We start from the raw sequence: 25,937 nt of genomic DNA, 5'->3' as shown, positions 1-25,937 counted from the left end.
GGCTTTTAAGGACTTCACTAACAACAGCGGCAAGGAGCCAATAAGCATAAATGTCAGCAACACAAGGAACTGGTATCAGATCTGGCTAGGAGCCGGGGCCAGTCCTTGATATGAGATTAGATGTATTGGAGCTCAGCCCAGTTATGTTAAGGCGAAAGCGAGGCTCCACATCCTGTTGTTTTCTTGGTCCCTGGGAGGGCAGCCAATCCTTCCAATGCCAAGCACGCATTCAAGTCACTGTGAAAGTTTACATCCCCAAATGTCCCAAGGCAGACCTTCATATATTCTCTATCCCTTAAAGGTGGCCCCTCCGCGGGGCCTCCCTCTGGCCTTGAGGTCTGTGCTTGTCTTCTCATCTCCCTGGAGGAGAGCAAGGCGATGGGTCTGCCCCTGCTGCTGCCCCTGCTGCTGCTGCTGCCCCTGCTGCTGCTGCTGCTGCTGGCGTCTCTATAGGCTGGTGAGTGGCCAGGACCGTCATGGCTCTGCCCAGGGCCATGGGGGAGCCCCTGGGAGGGGCTTATGCTGGGTGTGTGTGGAGAAGGGGTCTGCTGGGGTGGCCGTCCAGGCCTCCCATCCCCAACAAGCAAAGGGCTGGTCCCACAGTGCTGGGACCCCCATCCTTCACCCTCCCTCTAACCCCTAGTGTGGAGAGAAGGACACCCAGCTAGAGGACCAGTCCTACCATCTATCACACTTCTGCCCTTGGGTCAGGGTGCCAGCTGGTCGGGGGCTACCTCTTTGTCCCCCACCCACCATCACCCGCAATTTGAGGTTTCTCTCCCTCCCTCCTTCAGGTCATTCAACAAAGTGCAATTCACAGTTTCTCTGTGAAGTCAAACAACCAGAGCAACTCTTAGCGCCTGAAGGTGGCTCCATCCACATTCCCTTCTCCTTCTGTCACCTCTGGAAGTTACCCAGTGTTCTCAGCGTGAGTATATCCTGGAGATGGAAACAGTACCATGGGGAGTTCATCTACAACACGCTCCGCCTTTCATCCATAATGATTTCACGAACCGGCTCTCCCTGAACTGGACAGAGGACGGGAGGAGCGGCTTCCTCCAGATCTCTAACCTGCGGAGGCAGGACAACAGTGTGTACTTCTGCCGAGTCCACTTGACCGCCCGGAATCATACCAAGGTGGGGTGGCAGTCCATCCCTGGGACCAACCTCGTCATCACCCCCGGTGAGTCCCCCTTCCCTGGTGAGGCGTTCAAAGGCCACTGGTGCCCTCATCAACCAGGCCTGGTCCAGACGCCACTCTTGCTGACCCTTCTCTCAAACTCCTGTCCCTCGTCGCTACTCCTGCCCAGCTATTCCCATACCTGTGCCTCCCCACAGACATGAGCTCAGTCTGGCACACACAGTAGGTACCCAACAAGGCTCTGAGGAGCCCCCGATTCCCTGGAAACACCCCATCACCTGTTTTCCCAATCCACCTGCTTCCTTCTCCCACTCTGCTCCCCAGAACATGGCCTCCAATGCTCCCCGCCCTGGTACCATCTCTTTCTTCCCCTTCACCATCTCCCTCCTCCTGTCTCCATCCTCCTTACCCTCCTCGCCTCTCACTGACCCCCCGGTCCCCACCTCTCCCACAAGAGGCCCTGTGTTGTCCCCTTCTCCACTCTGATCCTGCTCCCCTGTCCTGGTCGTTAGAGGCCCCTCTGTAGCAGCAATAACAGCAGCTCCCGCTTACTGTGCATCACGACCAGGCTGACACCTTGGTCTGCATCGCGCTAGTTACCCTGCACAACCCCACAATAGCAGCAGGTATTGCTATCATCTACCTGTTCCAGATGGGGAAACTGAGGCCTGCAGAGCCTAAACACCTGCCCAAAGTCGCTCTTGTGATGCAGGTGAGATTTGAACCTAGTTGAACCCCAGAGTCTCCTCTCTTAACCATGAGCCGATCAGCCTCACCTTCTGACTTGATCATCTTGTTGTTTTTCCCCATTTTTAACCTAAGAATGGGGGGTGTTGCATTAATAGACCTTCCTAATTACTCAGTGGGCATCAGAACTTGAACCAGGATTTATCTGTCTCCAGGGCAGTGGGGGAGGGGCTGTCTCCCAGGAGCTGGCAATGAGTGGGCTTGTTGTCTGCAGAAAACTTTGTAGAAAACTAACAACTAACTAAGTTGGATGCTTTTCATAATCACTTGCACTGGTAATTCTAAACCATTAATTTGTCACTGATGAACTACTGCTCCCGGCTGGGAAGAACACTCTTTGAGCCCCACCCTGCCCTCCCTGGGTAAACCACTGGCCCATCTTGACAACCATGCTGTTTCTAGGACTTAAATGTTAATTTAACCTTAAAATCACATTCCAGTATACACTAGGAGTTTTACACATGTTTTCTCATTCATTAAAAAGCAATCCTGTAAAAGGAAAAATACAGCTTGATTCTACTTAGATGAGGTCCCTAGAGTAGGCAGATTCATAGAAACAGAAAGTAGACTAGACATTATGAAGGGCTGGGGTGGGGAGAATGAGGAGTTGTTGTTTAGTGGGGACAGAGTTTCAGTTTGGGAAGATGAAAAAGTTCTGCAGATGGATAGTGGTGAGAGTTGTACAACAATGTGAATGTACTTAATGCCACTGAACTGTACACTTAAATATGGTTAAAGTGCTAAATTTTGTCACGTGTGTTTTACCACAATAAAATTCTTTAACCCTGCGTTATAATTGAATGTAAGTTAGAGTTCATCACTTACTGTTTGTAAGTGATGAAATGAGGTTCTGAGGTCAGACCACGGATCAGTGGTAGAGTCAGGATTTAAACTGAGTGATGTGAATTCTCAGTCTTCAGCATTTCACATTGTTACTCCCTTCCCTGTGTGAGAGCTTCAGAGGGTTGCTCCCCACCCCCAATATTCCCCAAACTAGGGAACAAGGTGTGACAGTTTCACCCAGATACCTCCAGTCCTCCAGGGGAGAATTTGTTTATTTCTCATGTCTTCTCAGCCACCAAGAAAACCACCCAAGGCCCTCCCCGCCCCCGCCAACCTCAGTGTCTCTGAGGACAAAAGGAGCTCAAGGTCTTGGCCCCTGAGAACGGAAGCTGTGGTCGTCGCAGCAGGGCAACGTTAATCGCTGTGCTCAAAATTGCAATTTTGTGAGTGACAGTCTACCTCATGCGGAAGAGAAGCAAAGGTAAGTGCTCAAAGACCCCGCTCTCTCCCAAACTTTCCAACTGGGTGTTTCTGAAAACCCACTGCTCAGAATGGCCACTGGTGCCCCTTAAAAATGCAAATCCCTGCGGGGTGAGGTCTGGATATAGGAATCTGCAGTGTTAACAGTCTGCTCAGTGGTGTCTCTGAGTGAGCAAGTTTGAGAACCACCGCTCCACTAATCTGATCATTTTCAAGTTCTGTCTCTTGACTTAATCATTTCTCATCAGTGCTCACCTTTTGGTTCCTGGGAGAGAGGGTCTACCTGAAAAAGTAAGGAGAGAGCAGATGGAAGTTAGCTCAGCTCAGCAAACATTGGTTGAATGCCCATTTTCTACGGCCTGGCTTGTAAATGGAGATACTAGTAGGGAAAGCAGAAGTGCTGATTTGAAGGAACTCAGTGGGTAAAGGCAGGAGAGGGAGAAGTTGTCTCATTGGGGATGGAGGAGGAGTAATCAAGGAGGACTTCCCGGAGGAAGTGACACTGGCAGAAAGTCTCAAAGAATAAAAGGAATTAGTCAGGGAAGTGGTGAGCCTGGTGTAGAGTTCACTGTTCTTCCAAGCAGAGGAAACCATTCTGGGAGCTTTAAGCACCTCAGTGCTTTGGAGGAGGCAGGAATAGAGGACACTGTAAATCACATCCAAGAGCCTTGGATCCCAGAAGCAACGTGAAGCAGCCAAGGGACAACCTCACTTTACCTTGCAGATACATCAGTCTGTGGTGGAGGGGATGCAGGTGGGCCAGGCTTGAGCCAGTCTAATGCAATGGCATTGTGGGTGCAAGGAGAGAGCCAGATTCTGGAAGAGGTTAAGAGGGGACAGTAAGACTTGGGGATTGGATTGATGTAGGGGTGAGAGAGCAGGAGGAAGTCCCACGTTTACAACTTGGGTGAAGGAGGGTGCGATGAAACCACTTAGTGCATCAGGAAACAGGAAGGCAGAGACCTCCTCTAATTTGGGATAGGTTATATTTAAGATACCTTTGCTGTATCTGAGTAGAGATGTCCACCAGAAATTAAGATGTATCCATTTACAGTGCAGAGAGGACAGGGCTAGAGGCATTAATTATTTGTGTCCCAACACCCTCCAAAATTGATTTTAAAGAAAATTTTCAATGAAAGGAGATTTGCCGTATTACATATTAAAGCACAGAGGTGAAGAGCATAAAATCTGAGCTCCTGAAGTCAATCCTGGATGCGTCAACTCTGGCACAATGGTACTATTACTCTGTGCCTCAACTTACTCGTCAGTAAAATGGGGATAATAATAGTAATGACCCGGGGTTGTCATGGCGATTAAACGTAATGTATTTAGAATAGATCTTGGCACAGAGTAAACACCATATGAGCCTTAGCACTTATAATTATTCAGTTACCATAATATAAATGACGCAATACTGGCATATTAATACATAGAGAAAGCAATGGGAGAAAAGAGAAAAATCCAAATATAGGTAGTATGAAAACAGGCCCAAATATATGTAGGAATTTTGTAGGCTAAAAGGTCGCATTTCTTTCTTGTTGTTGTTGTTTGTTTGTTAAACAATTTTTTAATTACATCTCGTATACAATCTTATATTGGTTTCAGGTGCACAACATAGTGATTAGACATGTATATTACTTACTGAGTGATCACTCCTTAAATCTAAAAATTACCCATTTGATATCATACTTACTTGTTAAAACATTATTGACTATATTCCTTATGCTATATTTACATCACCAGGACTATTTAAGTTGTACTTCTTAATTCCTTCCCCTTTCTCACCCAACCACCAACCCCCTTCCCATCTGTCAATCATCAAAATGTTTTCTGTATCTATGAGTTTGTTTCCTTTATCAATAATGCTACAATAAACATATGGATGCACGTGTCCTGTCCAAGTAGTGTTTTGGGTTTCTTTGGATAAATACCCAGAAGTGGGATTACTGGGTGCTTCTTTGTCTCTTTGTATAGGCTTTGTTTTAAAGTCTGTTTTTCTGATATAAGTACTGCTACACCAATTTGTTTTAATTGTTTATTTGTTGATCTGAAAGGCCCAGAAAAATTATTAGCTTGACATTCATTCCTGGTCAAAAAAGTGGATCTGGGAGTGAGGCAGGTGAGGTGGGCAAACGTGACCTCAGAGGAGTAGCATGGTGAGCCAGAGGACCAGGCCAGGGCCAGCCAGTCAGTGACAGCTAAGTCACTGGCAGAGTGGGAGCTAGGGTAAGGAGGGGCTCTTTTCCTGGCTCCATTAGAAGGTGAGCGTGTACGGGTTGGGGCAGGCATCTGTATTTAAAGGAACCTGGCGGTAAGATGACGATGTCTTATTCCCAGAGCTGCTAGCGCACATGACCCCATGGGGGTTAAATGAAGGGAGTCCCGTTGGTTCATTGGCACCACTGTGGACTTATTAAATAACATTTTCTTGCATTTTGGAGGACTGGCTCTCTATTACTTGTGTTCGACACTGTCAACTCATCCTCTATTCAGTCCCCGAAACCTCAGCTTAGGGCTGCTATTAGAAACCTCCAAATTAAGAACATGTTCGTAAACTGGGGCCATATTGCCTCAAAATTAGACAAAACAAAAGCAAATAAAACAATATTCAGGTCTACAAACATAATTTCCATGTATCTCTTCCAGATAACTCTCCCTCCCCTTCATCTACACCTCCCATTCCATGAAGCCACCCACAAGAGGTAGTAAGGCAGCCAAATTTGGTGACTCTGCTCGCTCAAAGAAATGACAATGTGGCCACTGCAGAAAGAGGAAGAGATGGGAAACAAGGAAGGGGCTGAGTAAGAAACCAGAGCTGCATATATCAACAGGAATAAATCTCAAAAACATATTGAAAAAAATTGCAGAAACAGATATTTTGTTTTTTTGTCAGGCAAAGACAATCATATGTATGTACATACACACATATTTTATGTGTATATGTGTATATTCATATATTATACATACATATTAGATGGATACATTTTAGGGATGATATAGAACTTATTGGAATTCATAAATATCATAATGGCTATCTGGGAGAGATTGAAGGGAGAGGAATTGTGGACACATTTCATTTCTTTACACAAATCTGAGGTGTAGGAAACTACAATTTGATAGAGCCGGGTGGTGGGCATTTTGTTGTTATTTTCTTACACTTCTCTGTAAGTTGAAATTTTCATGAATATAATATATACCCTACACATTTAGTTTTGTAGGTATTATTGCTTTTCTATTCTTGTTTTCTTTGCAATTTTAAAATGAGTAAGTTTAAGGAAAAACATTAAATAAAAGACAGTGTAGACAGGGTATGTGTATGACAAAATCATGTGAAATTCCTAGTGCATGACTGGAGATTGGGAAATACCGATACACTTTTCACTGTCCCGTTTTTCACTCCAGGTGATTCAGAGTCTCAGAACCACATCGAAGTTCAATCAACAATAACAATATTGGTCATTGTTTTAGCATATTTGTATTCTTTTCCTTTAGATTTGATATTCCAGCTCTCTACTCCGCCTTACATTATTTCATCTTATGTATTTCAGGGCAGTGGGCACTGACACTGACACATGCTGAATCTCGCCCTGACTCCTGCAGACCTCAGTCACCTCTCCATTATCCTCTGGAATAAGCCAGGCTGACTGGCAGGTAGATGCCCTCTGCTCCCTCATGCCCAAACCCTCCCTTTTGGGGTCACAATATGCCAATAAAAGAAAACTACAATGAACACCAAATACATTCTATGAAAATTTACAAATGAATGACGAAATGTAAGTTCTCTCATTGATGACTTTTGGGTATAGTGAATTATTATCTAAAATAATTGTGAAAGAGGTCATTAGTGCAAAGTCCCAGGGGTGACCTTGGCATCCCCAAATGGAATCTACCATCTTACAGGAAGCTGCAATGGTTTCAAAGTCCAGAAAGTGAGACTCCAAATTGTAGGGGAAACCTAGGGTTTCGAATGGTGGATTTTGAGAGACACAGCGCCCGGAATAGTTTGCAGTATCAGGCAGAACATGTACCCCTCTTGGAAAATTACCACAGATAACAAACTCTTTATAACTGGGAGGGGCTATCATAAACGTTTACTCTTCTGTGCTCCAACAGGGTTCCTAGTTCGTACTGGATATTTCGGAGAAGAGTCTAGGTTGCCATGGGTCCATTCATGGGGCAAAGCAAGGGGTACAAGATTCTGACTGTGGGGTTGGTCTTTCTGGTCTGGGTGAGTACTACCCTTGCCTCCACTCCTCTGATCCCTGGCTTATTTGTTGTCTCCTATGTAGCCACAAATCTGGATTGATCACTGCCTTAATCTGGGAGAAGGGACTGAGGGAGCTTCAATCTTCTCTCTGCCCCTGTGTGACTCCAATTCAGCAATTGCAGGGTGGGATGGCATCCCTAGGAGGTGGGTGAGTGGTTGGGTGTGGGGTCTATTAGGGGATGAGAAACACAGACCTGGAAGGGATTGTTCAGGGAAATTCCAGAGGAGAAAAAAAGAAGCTATTCACATTGTCTTCAGCTCTTTCACCTTGTCTGCCCAAGTATAAGAGAAAGAGATAGACGTCTGTGGTGTCCTGTCCTGCTTTTTAGCACAGAGAAAAAAAGGCAGGGATCCTTTTCCAGAAAAAATCTTTCTCTGGAAGAAGTGGGCAATTGGCTGGAGTGACCTTTATTGTGTCTTTAGGGAACTCAGCTATGGTGAGAAGCTAAGAATACCTCCAGGAGAAGGCTTTTCCCTTTTTGTACACAGGTCAAAACTGGAGCTGTGGTGCTTAATGTAGCTATAGATGCACGTTGTTTGGCCTGTTTAAATTCAGGTTTAAAACAGTTAAATGGGTTATTGATAATTAAACAGTAGGAGATTTCCCATGAAAATATGGATTTCTGGTCTCTATTAAAAAGTGGTTGATCTCGAAAGATGGGTTCATATATTGGTCTTTATTCTAGGAGTATGTAGGAATTTGGCAGGGAAACCCTAATTCCTTAATAAACCAGTCTAAAGGAAGTGATGGTTTCATTACCAGAGATACCTTTCATTGTGAGAGAGAGAGACATCTTGGTGCAGCAGCCAAAGCGTCCCACCTTTTAAAAAAAGTTCAATTATAACATACATAAAAAATATATAAATCATAGTGCTCAACTAAATAAAAGATAACATACCTGTATAATCATCACTCAAGTCAAAAAATAAAAATTATCAGTACACCCAGAAACTTCCTTTTTTGCCTCCCTCTCCATCACTACTACCCTCTCTTCTTTTCAACTATAGACATTAGTATATTTTTGCATGATTTTGCATTTTATAGAAATGTAATCATACATTATGAACTCTTTTATGTGCATCTACTTTCATTCAATATTTTTGTGAGATTCATCTACATACACATATTTTTGTGTGTGTATGTGTATGTACATATGTATTTGATGGATACATTTTAGGTTGATATAGAACTTATATGGAAATCATAAACATCATAAAGGTTATGTGGCAGAGATTGAAGGGAGAGCAATTGAGGAAGCTTTTTGTTGTAGTGTAAGGCTATTATTTGTTAATTTTCCTCTCATTCTAGTACTCTAGTGTATGAATATGTGACAATTCATTTATCCATTTAAGTGTAGATGGACTTTTCTGGGGGGTTATTTTAAACATAGCTTGGTGCACATATGCATGCCTTTCTGTTGGATATACGAGCTAACCTGCTTGGTCCTAAGGTGTGCATCCCTTAAATTTCAGTGCATACTGTCAAATAGTTTTCCAAGTGGTTTCCGCAATTTATGCTCTCACCAGCATGACCTGAGAGATTCAGTTGCTTCAGATCCTCAGTAACATTGGTATTGCCCGTCTTTTAGTGGCAGCCTTTCTTTGACTATGTAAAGGTATTTCACTGTGGTTTTAATTTGCATTGCTTTTCTTGCCAGTTTAGCTGAGCACCTATTTACGTGTTTATTGGTCATTGGTCCTCTACTGTGAAATGCTATTAAAGTATCTTCTATCCATTTGTAATTGAGTTGTCTGTCTTTCCTTATTGATTTGTAGGAATTCGTTATAGATTTTGGATATAAGCTCCTCCATTTGTTGTACATGTTGCAACTATCTTCTCCAGGTCTGTGTCGTGCCTGCCTTTCACTCTAATACTGTCTTTTGAGTAAAACCAATTGTTTATTTTATTTTATTTTATCGTGATAAGAACACTTAACATGAGATCTACCTGCTTACCAATGTCTCAAAATATACAAGACGACATTACAGGTACAGTGCTGTACAGCAGACCTGTAACACTTACTCCTCTTGCTTAACTGAACCTTTCTGCCCATTAATTAGTACCTCCCCCTCCCCCCTCTCCCTGGACCCTGGCAAACACCACTCCACAATTCCGTTCTACAAATTTGACGATTTCAGATACTTCATATAAAGGGAATCAATCAGGCTATATTTGTGTTTCTGTGACTGGCTTTTCACACAGCACAGGGAGCTGTGTGGAGCCAAGATGAGGAGCTGTGGTAACAGTCCTGGTGTGGAATTAACCCCTGGTCATTCACAAAACTTGAAAGCATCCACAGACTCTACAAAGGAAGTTTGTATAAAGTTAGGGCAGAGAGAGAATGCCCATGGCAGTGTCCAAAGATGACGGCTGTCTCGGGTAATAAGAAGAGAAACACCGATGGAGTGTCAGGGGGTGGGGTACGTGGGGGCAGAGTCCAGAGCATGAGAGTGGGCAGCTGCATTAACTTCAGGTTAGCCTTTTCTTATATAGGAAAGGGGGAGTCAGTCAGGCAGGTTTGAGGGCTGACATCCCTCCTGGGATCTGGTCTATTTGAAGACGATGTTATCTCCAGACTATGGAATGGGACTGGGCCATAATCCCATCGAGGCGTGGGATTATGCATCAGCAATAAAAACTGCAAGGGAGTTGTAAATTGGATTCCAGTGTCCGGGAGCCTGAGGATTAAGAAATTGCTCCTTCCTAGGTGACGATGTTGTTAATTAATGAGGTGTCGGGAGCCTTGAGAAAGGGAACATGTTCTTCAGTTAATCAGTGAGGGGAGAAACAAAGAGAAAACAGATGAATATCAGGAAGAATCAAACTGCAAACAAACCAGGGTTAATTATAGGTGGCTAGATAAACTGCAAACTAGCTAAGTCTAACTGTGTTATTGATTCCCTGAATTTCACCCTGAATGAAACTACTACCTAAACTAGTAGTCCTTGTTCCCCCCCAGGCAGCTAGCTAGATTGTGCTGGTCTGGTCAGCATTGGAAAACTGGCAAGACTGAAGCCAATTCTCTAAGAAGTTTTACGGAAAAGCTGGGACACTAGACCAGTGGACCAACTCTTTCCCTTCTTTTCCCTGGTAGAAGCTGGGAGCTAAGCGTTCTCTTCCTGATCCTATAGCAGTGTACTGAGGGTAGGGATTCTGGCAAGAGGGTGTCCAGAGTCTCTCTACCAATTTAGATAAGTCTGGTTTCACGCTGGCCTAGAGTGTAGGAGCTTCTCGGTTAGTTTTATTATTTCTCACAAAGGGAATTGGTCTGTGAATTGTTCCTGAATCTGTGTGTTCCTGGAGGTAAACAGGATCTAGAGCTTCCTACTTTGCCACCTAAAAAATGTCACTCCTGAAGTTTTCTATTTTTATTTCTATGTACACAGATTGTATTTTTCTTTTTATAATTCCTCTTTGGTTAAAGAGAAATTAAGCAGAGGATTTTTAAAACTTGAAGTATTTTGCACATATGAGAGAATATATATATACCGCGTATATATATATATACCGCGTATATATATATATACATACACATGATATACACGATATATATATAATGTATGTATATATATATATACACATATATACACATATATATACATATATATATATATGTATATATATAGTATATGACATACATACCAGGAATAATAAAACAAATATCCATATGACCTCCCATACCTAATAATTCTTTGCATGTTACACAGTTATTGTTGGTCTTTCTCCAAATTGTTCAAATTTGCTGTAACCAGAACTCTTGGCCACTCTTACTGGTCAGTTCAAATCTTCAGCACCCTTTGTGTGGTGGCAAAGCTGCAAGTGACAGGAGGAAAACCAGTCTCTGCTTCTGGGAACATGGGTCATGTTCACCTGCTCTTTTTTTGCCATTTGTTGGTGATGGACAGGGAGCCATTCTAATCTGTGATCTCCCAGTTCAGTGGCCCTCCTGATATTCTCCCAGCCCAGGATGAGGGCCTGTGAACAGGCTCTAAATGGATCAGACACCTTACCAGATATACTACATCTGGCAATTAAGCTCGCAAATTTGTTGCAACGATGTTGCTAACCTTTTTTGATATCAGACAGATTACTCATTATGAATTTGTACCAACTGGACAAACAGTTAACCAGGTTTATGATTTGGAAGTGCTGAAAAGGCTGTGTGAAAAAGTTAGACAACCTGAACTTTTCACCAACAATTCATCGCTCTTGCATCACGACAATGCACCAGCTCACACACACTGTCTGTGAGGGGGTTTTTAGCCAGTAAATAAATCACTGTATTGGAACACCCTCCCTACTCACCTCCTCTGGACCCAATGACTTCTTTCTTTACCCAAAGAAAAGGAAATAAATATTGAAAGGAAAACATTTTGATGACATACAGGACATCAAGCGTAATTCGACGACAGGTCTGATGGTCATTTCAGAAAAAGAGTTCCAAAATGGCTTTGAAGGGTGGACTAGGCGCTGGTGTTGGTATAGCTTCCAAAGGGGAGTATTCGAAGGTGACAGTAGTGATATTCAACCATGAGGTATGTAGCACTTTTTCTAGGATGAGTTCGCAACATAATTGTCCAACCTCGTACTTCCCCCCAAGATGTCACGGGCCTTTGTGGGCCAAGCATCCCAAGGAACCACACAGCACTGGATTTGGTGCCCAGACTCTGTGATGTTCATTCCTGCTCCTCTCCAACCCAGGGATGAGCCAGTCCTGTGAGTGTTTCTTCTCCAGCGATCAAATCAGAGACTGCAGCCTCAAACACACCCTCCATGTGCTGCCATGGATTTTGAAACTTGTCATGTCTGAATAACACTTGTCTGAGCAGAGGGGACTATGGTGGGTGTAGGCGAGTATCTGATAGGCCAGGTGCACAGGCTTCCTCTCACATCTGTTACCACCCTTCATGACACAGACCATGGCCTCTCTCTACTGCTCTTCCTGTTTGGATACTCACACTTCTCTGGTCTGTATTTGTGGTGCTGTGTTTCTCAGAATATGATACCAGAGAGCTCTGAGCCCCCGGAGGAGACTCTTTGTTGTAGCAAACACCATTTCTTCCTAGAAAGGAATCTGCCATATCTCAGTCCTTCTTCAAACTCACACCTGTGTCTGTGCCTTTCTACAGCTTCTCACTTTTCCAATGGTTTCTGTAGTTGAATCTGAGTCCAATTAGAGAGGGAGTTCCCTCGGGATGGTCTAACCTCCTTCTTCTATAACCCTCAGCAGCATTGAGGAAAGGGCTTGCTCACCCACAACTCTGTTGGGAATCTAGGGTGGAGATGGTGGGAGAGAGGGACTAGGGAGGAAAAAGAGGACACTTAATCAGAATGCCAGGTTCTGGAAGGAAAGCAAGACTTGTGAGGGGTGAGGAAAGCTATAGATGTGACAGTTGGATGCAGACCTGCACTTATCTCTGTGTATGTTGTGGCGAGGGGGTGGGTGGTGGGTGGGGGGAAGGAGGTAGTAGAGGGAATAAGGCTGAGATAAGGAGACAGTTGAGACCCAGAGACATAACTTCACCTTCACACAAGATGAATGTGGTAATGACTCAGACACGAGGCTGATGAGTGACAGACAGCCTGGTGCAGGCAGGATAGCACCCCTGGCAGAAGGGACTAGCTTTGGTGAGTGGACAGCTCCTACCCAGAAGAAAGTGAGGGAAACACAAACCACGGATAGATTCTCCTTTCTCTACCCACAGGTCCTCTATTTCCAGATGTCTTGGCCTGACAGCACCGTCCCTCGGCCCCCAGCACCCCGCCCTGCCTCTCGATCTGCCTCTGAGTCCACAGAATCTCCCTCCCTCTTGGACTCTCTCCCCCAGGAGCTTGCCAACCTCACCCACCTTCTGTACTGGCCTCTGACCCCAGAAGATGAGGGGGACTTTTTGGCCTCCACCAGCCCCCAGGCCTCCACCTACCACCTGAGAGGTCCTGCCCAGACCAGCTATGCCCTGAGAGGCTACCTGGAGGCCATCCTTATCGCCAGAGACCACCGGGGCAGACCCAAGACCCATGGTGGGGATCTGTTTCGGGCGCAGCTGCTGGGGCCTGACTTGAAGGCTGGGCTCCCTGGGGACGTCCAGGATCTGGAGAACGGCACATACTTGCTGTCCTTCCCCCTGCTCTGGGCTGGGAAGGCCCAAGTACAGGTGCGTCTGATCCACTCCAGCGAGGCAGTTGGGGTTCTGCGAAGAATCTGGAGAGAGAAAAGGGCCACAGTTGATTTTGTGGGCTACTTTCGGGGCCCCACAGGAACTGAAGAGACTGTGATTTGCAATGTTGAACCCCAGTCTACTGGAACAAGACGGCCTACCTGCCAGTACAGGGATGTGGATTCGGGTGAGCTCTGGTTCTGTGCTCAACCCTCTACCCTGCCTTGCAGCTCTTTAGTTGGGCACTCAAGTGGGCGTTACCTGAAAGTGACTACACCACAGGATGAGGCCCTGCTGGCGGGGTAAGAAAACTCAAAATCGGGGACGCCTGCCCCACCCTAAGCCACATCCTTCCTTAGGGTGTGGATCATATTCCACATCCTCCACACACATTGTCCCTGTGACCCAATGGCCCTCCCCAGGTTACACCTCATTTATTTATACTCTCATTCAACACATGCTTTTTTAGCACCGTCATGTGACAGACTTTTCTACACAGATAGATACCCTGTTTCCCCCAAAATAAGACCTGGCCGGACAATCAGCTCTAATGAGTCTTTTGGAGCAAAAATTAATGTAAGACCAGGTATTATATTATATTATATTAATTACATTTTATAATACCCAGTCTTCTATTATCATAAAGTAAGACCAGGTCTTATATTAATTTTTGCTCCAAAAGATGCATTAGAGCTGATTGTCAGGGTAGGTCTTATTTGTGGGAAAACACAGTATATATCACAAAAAACTGGTCCGGATATCCATTTCGGAAGATTACAATTGATCTGGAATTCTCCAGGAAAGATAAGAAATGAAATATTCAAGGCAGAGTGAATGACCTCAGGGCAAAAGTGGCTTGAGTGCATCATTCATTTCTGTAAATTCCTGCCTACACTTAGCTTTTCATCTGAAGATTATTTATTTTGTTAGCTTTTCAATTATTTAAAAATCCATTTAAAAATATATTTTTAAGAAAACTCTTTTTGTCCGAATTTTTAGTTGTTCTCAGTGTATTTTTGTTGTGAATACTTGGGTCTGCCATATTACCAGGAAAATTAAGTCTCCATTTTATTTTAATTGTTTCTGTTGGTAACTTTAATATTTGTTGCTTCTAATTATTTATTTATTTATTTAAATTTATTGGGGTGACAATTGTTAGTAAAATTACATAGATTTCAGGTGTACAATTCTGTATCACATCATCTATAAATTACATTTTGTGTTCAACACCCAGAGTCAGTTCTCCTTCCATCACCATATATTTGATCCCCCTTACCCTCATCTCCCACCCCCCAACCCCTTTACCCTCTGGTAACCACTAAATTACGTTCCCCAGATTAATTTTCAAAACCCCATGGCCATCTTGTGGTTACTGATTGTTTTCTAATCCCCTCACCCTCCCCCTTACCCCCACACCCCTGCCCATCTAGCAATCCTCAGTTTTTCCTCTTTGTCTCCAAAACTGTTTCTGATTAGTTCATTCACTTATTCTTTTCTTTAGATTCCGCATATAAGTGAGATCATATGGTACTTATCTTTCTCTGTCTGATTTATTTCACTTAACATAATGTTCGCTAGGTCCATCCATGTTGTTGCAAATGGTAAGATTTCTTTCTTCTTTATGGCTGTGTAGTACTCCAATGTATAAATGTACCACAGTTTCTTAATCCAGTCATCTACCAATGGGCATTTCGGTTGTTTCCATGTCTTTGCTATTGTGTATAGTGCTGTAATAAACATAGGAGTGCATAAAGATTTTTGAATTGGAGTTTTGGATTTCTCCGGATAGATACCTAGGAGTGGAATTACTGGATCATAGGGTAGTTCCATTTTCAGATTTTTGAGATACCTCCATACTGTTTTCCATAGTGGCTGCACCAATCTGCAATCCCACCAACAGTGCACAAGCGTTCCCTTTTCTCCACATCTGCGCCAGCACTTGTTGTTTGTTGATTTATTGATGATAGCCATTTTGACTGGGGTGAGGTGGTATCTCATTGTGGATTTTTTTTTGCATTTCTCTGATGGTTAGTGAGGTTGAGCATTTCTTCATATGTCTGTTTGCCATCTGTATGTCCATCTGTATGTATTAGAAACATTGCCATCTGTATGTATTAGAAAAATGTCTCTTCAAGTCCTCTGCCCATTTTTTAATTGGGTCGTTTGTATTTTTGGAGTTGAGTTGAGTGAGTTTTTTATAGATTTGTGATATTAATCCCTTATCAGATATAGCATTGGCAAATATCTTTTCCCATTCAGTAGGATCCCTTTTTTTTTTATTGATGGTTTCCTTTGCTGTGAAAAAGCCTTTTAGTTTGATATAATCCCACATGTTTATTTTTTCTCTTACTTCCCTCGTGTGAGGGGATATATCAGTAAAAATCTTACTCCGGGTAATGTCTGTGAAGTTTCTTCCTATATTTTCTTCTAGGTATTTTATGGTTTCAGATCTTACATTTAAGTCTTTAAGCCATTTTGAATTTATTTTTGTATATGGTGTAAGGAGGTGGTCCAGCTTCATTTTTTGCATGTGTCTGTCCAGGTTTCCCAGCACCATTTATTGAATAGACTGTCTTTACCCCATCGTACATTCTTGCTTCCATTGTCGTAGATTAAATGGCCATATAGGCATGGATTTATTTCTGGACTCTCTATTCTGTTCCATCGATCTATGTTTCTGTTTTTATGCCAGTACCATGCTGTTTTGATTACTGTAGCCTTGTAGTATAATTTGAAGTCAGGTATTGTTATACCTCCCACTTTGTTCTTATTTCTCAAGATTGCTGAGGCTATACGGGGTCTTTTATGGTCCCATATAAATTATAGGATTATATGTTCTATTTCTGTGAAAAACGTCCTTGGTAGTTTGATAGGAATTGCGTTGAATATGTATATTGCCTTAGGCAGTATGGACATTTTAACTATATTAATTCTTCCTATCCATGAACATGATATGTGTTTCCATCTATTTATATCTTCTTTCATTCCTTTCTTCAGTGTCTTATAATTTTCAGAATACAGATCTTTTACTTCTTTGGTTAAATTTATTCCCAGGTATTTTATAGTCTTTGGAGCAATTGTAAATGAGATTGTTTTCTTAATTTCTCCTTCTGATGTTTTATTATTGGTATATACCAGTGCAACTGATTTCTGAATATTAATTTTGTATCTTGCTACTTTACTAAATTCATCTATCAGCTGTAATAGCTTCTTGGTGGAGTCTTTAGGGTTCTCTCTATATAGTATCATATCATCTGCATATAATGATAATTTTACTTCCTCCTTACCAATCTGGATGCCTTTTATTTCTTTTTCTTGTCTGATTGCTGTGGCTAGAACTTCCAGCACTATGTTGAATGGAAGCGGAGATAGTGGGCAACCTTGCCTTGTTCCTGAATCTTAGGGGGAATGGTTTTAGCTTTTCCCCATTGAGTATGATGTTAGCTGTGGGTTTGTCATCTATGGCCTTTATTATGTTGAGATATGATCCCTCTATTCCCACTTTCTTAAGGGTTTTTATCATAAATGGCTGTTGGATTTTATCAAATGCTTTTTCTGCATCTATTGATATGATCATGTGATTTTTATTTTTCATTTTGTTAATGTGGTGTATCACATTAATTGATTTGCGGATGTTGAACCACACTTGCATACCAGGGATGAAACCCACTTGATCATGGTGTATGATCTTTTTAATGTATTGCTGAATTCTGTTCACTAATATTTTGTTGAGGATTTTTGCATCTATGTTCATTAGAGATATCGGCCTGTAGTTTTCTTTCTTTGTGGTGTCTTTGTCTGATTTTGGGATCAGGGTGATATTGGCTTCGTAAAAAGTGTTTGGGAGTCTTCCCTCCTTCTGGATTTTTTGGAAGAGCTTGAAGAGAATAGGTGATAATTCTTTTCTGAACGTTTTGTAAAATTCACCTGTAAAGCCATCTGGTCCAGGGCTTTTGTTTGTTGGGAGATTGTTGATTACTGATTCAATTTCCGTGGTGGTAATCAGTCTATTCAGGTTTTCTGTTTCTTCTTGAGTTAGCCTTGGAAGGTTGTACGCCTCTAGAAAATTGTCCATTTCTTCCAGATTGTCAAATTTGTTGGCATATAGTTGCTCATAGTAACTTCTTAAAACTTTTTGTATTTCTGCAGTGTCCGTTGTCACTTCTCCTCTTTCATTTCTGATTTTATTAATTTGGGTCCTCTCTCTCTTTTTTTTAATGAGTCTGGCTAAAGGTTTGTCAATTTTGTTTATCTTCTCTAAGAACCAACTCTTGGATTCATTGATCTTTTGTATTGTTTTTCTGGTTTCTATTTCATTTATTTCTGCTCTGATCTTTATTATCTCCTTCCTTGTGCTCCCTTTGGGCTTATTTTGCTGTTCTTTTTCCAGATCCCTTAAGTGTGAAGATAAACTGTTGATTAGTGATGTTTCTTGTTTCTTTAGGTAGGCCTGCAAAGCTATGAATTTCCCTCTTAGGACTGCTTTCGCGGCATCCCATAGATTTTGGGTCGTCGTGTTTTCATTTTCGTTTGTCTCGAGATATCTTTTGATTTCTTCCTTGATCTCCTGCTTGACCCATTCATTATTTAGTAATAAGTTATTCAGCCTCCATGAATTGGTGTGTCTTCCAGTTTTTTTTTCCTGTAGTTCATTTCTAATTTCATAGCATTGTGATCAGAGAAGACAATTGGTATGGTTTCAATTTTCTTAAATTTATCAAGACTTGTTTTGTGGCCTAACATATGGTCTATCTTGGAAAACGTTCCATGTGCGCTTGAGAAAAATGTGTATTTTGCAGTATTGGGGTCAACTGTTCTGAAAATATCGATTAAATCCAAGTGGTCCAATGTATCATTTAAGGCTGTTGTTTCCATATTGATTTTCTGTCTGGAAGACCTGTCCCTTGTAGTCAGAGGTGTGTTGAAGTCCCCTACTATGATAGTGTTACTGTTGATCTCTGTCTTTATGTCAGTCAGTACCTGTTTTATATTTTATATTTTATATTTAGGTGCTCCTATGTTGGGTGCATAGATGTTTACTAGGGTTATGTCCTCTTGTCGGATCGATCCCTTTATTATTATATAGTGCCCATCTTTATCTTTTAATATGTTCTTCATTTTAAAGTCTATTTTGTCAGATATAAGTATTGCAACTGCAGCTTTTTTCTCATTTCCATTTGCATGAAATATCTTACTCCAACCCTTCACTTTCAGCCTGTGTGTGTCTTTTGTTCTGAGGTGAGTCTCTTGTATACAGCATATACAAGGGTCTTGCTGTCTTATCCAGTCAGCCACCCTATGTCTCTTGATTAGAGCATTTAATCCGTTTACATTTAAAGTGATTATTGATAAGTACATAGTTATTGCCATTTTAAAATTTGTAGTTAGGTTGTTTTGATCTTTCTTCTATTTACAGAAGTCCTTTTAGTATTTCTTGCAATGCTGGCTTGGTGGTAATAAATTCCTTTAGCTTATTTTTTTCTGGAAAGCTCTTTATCTCTCCATCAACTTTAAATGATAGTCTTGCTGGATAAAGTAATCTAGATTGTAAGCCTTTGTTTTCCATCACTTTGAGTATCTCCTGCCACTCCCTCCTGGCCTTCAATGTTTCTGTAGAAAAGTCATTTGATAGTCTTATGGGAGTTCTCTTGTATGTAACCCTCTGTCTTTCTCTTGCTGCTTTTAGGATTCTCTGTTTGTCTTTAAGCTTTGCCATTTTAACTGTAATATGTCTTGGTGTGGACCTGTTTGGGTTTATCCTGGTTGGAACTCTCTGCACTTCGTGGGCTTGTATGTTGGTTTCCTTCATCAGGTTGGGGAAGTTTTCGGACATTATTACTTCAAATATGTTCTCAATCCCTTGCTTCCTCTCTTCATCTTCTGGTATTCCTATGATGTGCATGTTGTTGTGCTTGATGTTATCCCAGAGGTCTCTTAAGCCATCCTCATTGTTTTTTATTCTTTTTTCTTACTGTTGTTCCGTTTGGGTGATCTCTGCTACCTTGTCTTCTAAGTCGCTGATTCGATCCTCTGCTTCATCTAACCTGCTGGTAATTCCTTCAAGTGAGTTCTTAATTTCGGTAATTGTGTTCTTTAGTTCTAACTGGTTGTTCGTTATGATTTCTAAATCCTTCTTTATGTCTTCTCTAAGCTCCTTAAACATTCTTATCACCAGTGTTCTGAACTCTGTCTCTGAAAGGTTGGTTACCTCTGCTTCATTTGGTTCCAGTTGTGGAGGTTTCTTCTGTTCTTTTATTTGGGACATGTATCTTTGTTTCCCCATTCTGGCTGACTCTCTGTGTTTGTTTTGATGTATTAGGTAGATCCCCTAGAGTTCTTAGTTCTTGCTAGGTTATCTTATGTAGTATGTGTCCTTTATATTTGACTTGCACTACGTCGTTCTTCTCCTCTGCATGTGCTCCAAAGGTGACTCATGTGTTGTGTATATTGTCCTGTTCAAGAAGATCTTTCATTGCTTTTTGCTTGTGAGTAGGTGGGGTTAACTCCTAGGCTGACTCGTTGTGAGACTTGGCTCTGCCCACCGCACGGCGTTCTGCTGCGTGAAGGTTGACCACTTAAATGTGGTTCGGCTTCTATGGGCTCTAGTGCCTGCAGAGAATTCCCTCTGGGTGGGTGACTTGTAGGTCAAACCCAGTAGTACTCCGGTTTGGTCTGGAGTTGGCCTCTGGATATGTTGAATCTTGTGACTCTTAAGCTGGGCCCTGGTAGGGCAGTTTCAGAACAAAGCAAATCACCAAGCACAACAACAACAACAACAACGAAAAAAATCAAATACATTCACATGTAAAAACTCCCGATAATCCCCATTTGACACAGGCAAAGATATCAAAGATATAAAGACAAAGCAAAACAAAACAAAACAAAGCAAAACAAAAAGCAGCGCCAGTCTTGGCTTAAGCCCACCAAGTAATGTCCAGGTTGTCCTCTGCTGTACCAAAGAACCCCTGCTTATTGCGCAGACAGAGCCGGTCACCTGGTGCCCAGAGTGACTTTGGGACTGTAGATTTAAATACGTGGGCCTGGATTATAGTTTTTACAAAGTCAGTGCAGTTTCTGCCCTTGCCTGCACATATGCACACTGAGAGTAGCACCACCAGCCCCATGTCCAGTACTCCTGAGTCTTAGGGCACTTCTTCAGTGTGTGTGTGTTTGGGGGCGTGCGGGCGGGAGATTTCTGAGCTGCTGAAAGCCCAGAGCTGCGTCTGCCGTTTACTGCTGATCCCTGGGAATGTCTCTGCAATTGCACTTGCCCCGCCCTAGGCAGGCCAGAAAGGGTGGGGACTGGGGATGGAGGGGGTCTTCTCTCTCCCAGCCCAGCCAAAATCACACTCTTCCCAGCCTCTTCCCTGGGTCAGGGCTGCCTGTCAGTCTTCCGAGAGCCTGAGCACTACTACGGCTCCGCTGTAATCTGACACTACTCCTCAGTTCAGGGGCCAGTTTAAGTCTCTGGAAGGGCGGGGTAGGATTGCAAGGGGGGGGAGGGGTGGGACCCAGGTATGGAGTCTGTGTTCTTTGTCCGCCCTACGGCCCACTAGCCACCCTCCCGGCGGGAGAAATCAGCCGTGGACGCAGGGAAAGAGCCCACCTCCTGGTCTCTGTGCTCTCCGTTCAGCCCTGGAATCCCGTGTGTGCCTGGAACTGCGGGTGCCACCACGGTTTTCGCCGCGGCCACCCCCGCTGCCACCGCCGCTGCCGCCGCCGCTGCAGCGGGCCGGGATTTCCTCGTCGCCGTGGGCCTGGATTCTGCCACCGGCCAGTGCGTTTTCACTCCACTCCCTTCCTTCCTTCCCCTGCTCGCCCAATTAGCGCACCTTCAAGTAATCCTTCCACGAGTCTCTTAGCTGTTCTGTGTGATGAGCAAAGAGTTCTTTGATGGGTTATAGGTCCCGTTTGTAAGCAGATCCGGAGGAGAACTCAGAAAGTGCGCCCCACTGCCGCCATTCCTCGTTTCTATTTAAGATTTATTTCCTTTTTCTAATTTCATGATTCAGAACAATTAGCCTATATATCAATCCTCTTTATATGGGATAAAAATTATACTTAAGACTATAAATTTTCCCTCTGAGTATAGTTTTAGCTGTATTCTCCAAATTTTGTATATGGGAGCTTCATTTTATTCAGTATTACATGTTTTATAATTTCTACAGTGATTTCCTACTTAAGTCATGAATTATTTAGGAATTATTTTTAGTTTCTGGATATAGGGTAGGGAGTTGGGTATCTTTGTATTTTTTCTTAATTTATTTGCATTATGACTAAGAGTATGGTTTCTAATATCAATTCTTTGAAATTTATTGAGAATTTATTTGTGACCCAACAGATGACTAAAATTTTTGTCTGTATTCTATATTTCCTTGAAAATAATTTGTATTCTCTATTTCTTCAGAATGAAATTCTGAACCTATTTGATTTGTCTTGTTAAGCGTTTTATTCCAAACACATATTTCTTCACTATTTTTTTCGTCTGCTTAGTCTATTAGTTTCAGACATAAATGTATTATATTGTGTTTGTAGGTTTGTAGATATGACTGTTTCTCATTGTAATTCAGGAAGTTTTCATTTTAGCTATTTCTAGGCCCTTTTGTTAAATACATTCAACTTTGTGATTGTTTTATGTTAGTGGTAAATTATTTGTGTTACTTTCTTGCTTTTTGTCTTAAGTCCTAATTTTTACACTATGAATATTCCTAGAAGAGCTTTCCCTTGCTTAGAATTTGCATGGCATACCCCTTTTCATCTCTTTATATTTCAATGCTTTTTGTGTGTGTGAAATAGTCTCTTGACATGGAATGTGGCATTTGTTTAGGCGTAAATAAATCATAGAAAAGACTAAATCCATGAAGATAAATAACTTTACCTAAACATGATAGGCATTCAAACCAATGGGGAATGCATTGAATAGAAATAAACAGAAAAGAATATAACTAGATCTGAACCTCAGTTTATATACATAAAGATCAATGTCAGGAGGATTAAAGACCTGAATGTGAAAAAGCAACCTTAAAACTTAGTAAGGATATAGCAGAAAACATCTTTATGATTTTGGATTAGGAAAATATTATTTTAGACATAACAAAAGGCATAAATCATAAAGGAAAATATTCATAATGGGGTGATATATAAATTAAAAACTTCTTCATGACAAAAAGTCCCTAAACATAGATTAAGTCAAGATATAAACTGGGAGATTATACCTGTAACACACATAATTGACGCAGAATTAGTACTTACAATAGAAAACAGTTACTGCGTACATCAATAATCCATCCTTTTTATGGCAGCCTGGTATTTCATCATATCAGTTTCTTTAACTATTCACCCATTGAGGACATTTGGGTTGTTTCCAGTTTTTGACTATTGTAAGTAAAGCTTCCATAAATATTCATACTTAGATTTTTCTGTGAACATAAGTTTTCACTTCTCTGGAATAAATGTCTGTGTGCAATTGCTGGGTTGTGTAATTAGTGGATATTTAATTTCATAAGAAACTGCCAAACTATTTTCTAGAGTGGCTATACCATTTTACATTCCCACCAGCAATGTCTTAGAGATCCAGTTTTTCTGCACACTCCCCAACATTTGATCTTTACGCCATTTTTTATTTTAGTGATTGATTTATTCCTATCTAAAGAGAGATCTAGTTCAGACCTGTCTAAATGTTAAGATCCACTAAAGCTGGATGTTGGGTACATAATAAAGTAACTTTAAAAATGCGCATAAAAAGTAGAAAAATAAGGCAGATAACAAGGGCAGATGAGTCTTTCAAGAAGTTGTCCTGTGAAGGAAAGGAACCTGACTGAGTTGTAGATACAAGAAGAGGTAGCGGAAGAGGTGCTTCATTCAGTGCAGCAGATGTCATTATGTTTATGTTCTGGGGAAAAAGAACTGGGGGGAAGAAGTTGAAGATGGTGCAAAAAACAAGGAGGAGGAGGAGGAAAGAAAGTGGTACAATCTAAAAGCTGCAGAAGGAGGTAGCATTAGGGTACAGTATCACCTCTTCTTCAAAATGGGGCGAGTAGGAAGTCAGGATGGGTGCCGGTTGATATATATTCTGGTAAGGGAGTTAATGTTGAGAAAGCTTCTGTAAATTAAAATGCTGCCCCTTTCCCACCCTCCCCTGCCTTGGGAAGTGAGGGAAGAAACATAACATAGGTAAGCGGCCAACCTCAGCTTTGAGGACTGGGAGAGACAGCTAGGTGGAAACACACAAAAAGGGAGCCCAACAGCATTTCCGGCCTCACTGGCACTCTAGCCCATCAATTTTAGAGACAGCAGTTCGCTCATACATTCATGCTACAGATATTTATTCTTAATAGCTATTTATTTAATTACAGACTACTCAGCAGCTCATAATCCTATTGTCTGAGTTTTCTGTTTTGATAAAAAAAATTTAAATATAGTGTATTGAAGTGTAATTTATATACAATGAAATGTATTTGTTACAAATGTGCAGGTCAATGAGTTCTGATAAATGTGTACACTTGTGTAACTGTCGCCACAATCAAGATACATTTCTAACATTTGGTTCTAACATTTCCACCACCTCTGAAGATTCCCTTGTGTCCCTTTACAGTCAAGTTCCCTCACCCACCTCCAAGCCCAGGCAAAAACTGATTTCCTTTCTGAAAGTATGTGTTAGTTTTGCCTTTTCTAGAATTGCATAAAAATAGAATCATGCAGTTTGTACTCTTGTACCTGGCTTCTTTTGCTCAGTAAAATGTTTTTTGAGATTCATCCATATTGTTCCATGTCAGTAATTTTCTCCTTTTTTTCCTTTTTATTAATAAATGGTGTTCCATTGTATGAATAGACCACAGTTTGTTTATCCTTTCACCTCTTGATGAACATTTGGGTTGTTTCCAATTTGGGCTATTATGAATAAAGTTGCTGTCAACATTGCACAACTTTAACAATTTTTGCCAAGAACAATTTTGTGGGCAAATATTTTCATTTCTCTTAGATAAACACCTGTGAGTGGAATTGTTGGAATTTTTTTTTAATTTATTTGAGTGACAATTGTTAGTAAAATTACATAGATTTCAGGTGTACAATTCTGTATTACATCATCTATAAATCCCATTGTGTGTTCACCACCCGGAGTCAGTTCTCCTTCCATCACCATATATTTGATCCCTGCTACCCTCATCTCCCACTCCCCACCCCGCTTACCCTCTGGTAACCACTAAACTATTGTCTGTGTCTATGAGTTCTTGTTTCTCATTTGTTTGTCTTGTTCTTTTGTTGTTTTGGTTTATATACCACATATCAGTGAAATCATATGGTTCTCTGTTTTTTCTGTCTGCCTTATTTCGCTTAGCATTACACTCTCAAGATCCATCCATGTTGTCACAAATGTTCTTATATCATCTTTTCTTACCACCAAATAGTATTCCATTGTGCATATATACCACAACTTCTTTATCCATCCATCTATCGAAGGACATTTTGGTTGTTTCCATGTCTTGGCTACCGCAAACAAAGCTGCAATGAACATTGGAGCACACGTGTCTTTATGTGTAGATGTTTTCAGTTTTTTTGGGTAGAAACCCAGGAGAGGGATTGCTGGGTCATACGATAATTCTATTCGTAATTTTTTGAGGAACCTCCACACTGCCTTCCATAATGGCTGCACCTGTCTGCATTTCCACCAACAGTGTATGACGGTTCCTTTTTCTCCACAGCCTCTCCAACACTTGTTACTATTCGTCTTGTTGATATTAGCCATTCTGACTGGGGTGAGGTGATATCTCATTGTGGTTTTTATTTGCATTTCTCTGATGATTAGTGATGTTGAGCATTGTTTCATATGTCTATTTGCCATTTGTATGTCCTCTTTGGAGAAATGTCTCTTCAGGTCCTCTGCCCATTTTTCAATTGGGTTGTTTGTTTTTTTGTTGTTGAGTTGCATGAGTTCCTTGTATATTTTGGATATTAGCCCCTTATCGGAGGCACTGTTTGCAAAAATCTTCTCCCATTCAGTTGGTTGCCTCTTTAGTTTGTCGATGGTTTCTTTTGCTGTGCAGAAGCTTTTAAGTTTCATATAGTCCTATTCGTTTATTTTAGCTTTTACTTCCCTTGCCTTTGGAGTCAAATTCATAAAATGCTCTTTGAACCCAAGGTCCATAAGTTTAGTGTCTGTGTTTTCTTCTATGCAATTTATTGTGTCAGGTCTTATGATTAAGTCTTTGATCCATTTTGAATGAATTTTGGTACATGGTGACAGATTGCTATCTGTCCAGTTTCATTCTTTTGCACGTGGATATCCAATTCTCCCAGCACCATTTATTGAAGAGGCTGTCTTTTCTCCACTGCATGTTTTTAGCTTCTTTGTCAAAAATT

General features: G+C 41.7%; 1 protein-coding gene across 9 annotated transcripts in view; it reads left to right on the top strand.

Annotated features, from left to right (window-relative positions):
• Positions 1-777: 777 nt before the first annotated feature.
• The window catches only part of LOC117024858 (NXPE family member 3-like), a 42,990-nt gene continuing 17,830 nt past the window's right edge, over positions 778-25,937 (top strand). The window contains exons 1-6 of one of the 9 annotated variants that reach the window (XM_033110476.1): positions 779-1,183; positions 2,964-3,152; positions 5,798-5,952; positions 6,700-6,802; positions 7,265-7,379; positions 13,125-13,879. In XM_033110476.1, the coding sequence (XP_032966367.1) occupies positions 7,311-7,379; positions 13,125-13,879 (824 nt within the window). In that variant the 5' untranslated portion in view covers positions 779-1,183; positions 2,964-3,152; positions 5,798-5,952; positions 6,700-6,802; positions 7,265-7,310. Of the gene's footprint in view, positions 1,184-2,963; positions 3,153-5,797; positions 5,953-6,699; positions 6,803-6,902; positions 6,925-7,264; positions 7,380-7,680; positions 7,856-8,770; positions 9,408-12,111; positions 12,136-12,881; positions 13,048-13,124; positions 13,880-25,937 lie in introns of those variants that run through there. The other 8 variants (XM_033110475.1, XM_033110478.1, XM_033110479.1 and 5 more) reach the window with 8 other exon arrangements.

This window comes from Rhinolophus ferrumequinum, chromosome 7 (assembly GCF_004115265.2).
Source record: "Rhinolophus ferrumequinum isolate MPI-CBG mRhiFer1 chromosome 7, mRhiFer1_v1.p, whole genome shotgun sequence".
NCBI classification, from domain to species: domain Eukaryota; kingdom Metazoa; phylum Chordata; class Mammalia; order Chiroptera; family Rhinolophidae; genus Rhinolophus; species Rhinolophus ferrumequinum.
Note: the sequence above shows the minus strand (reverse complement) of the source record. Positions and strands in the feature narration are given on the sequence as shown.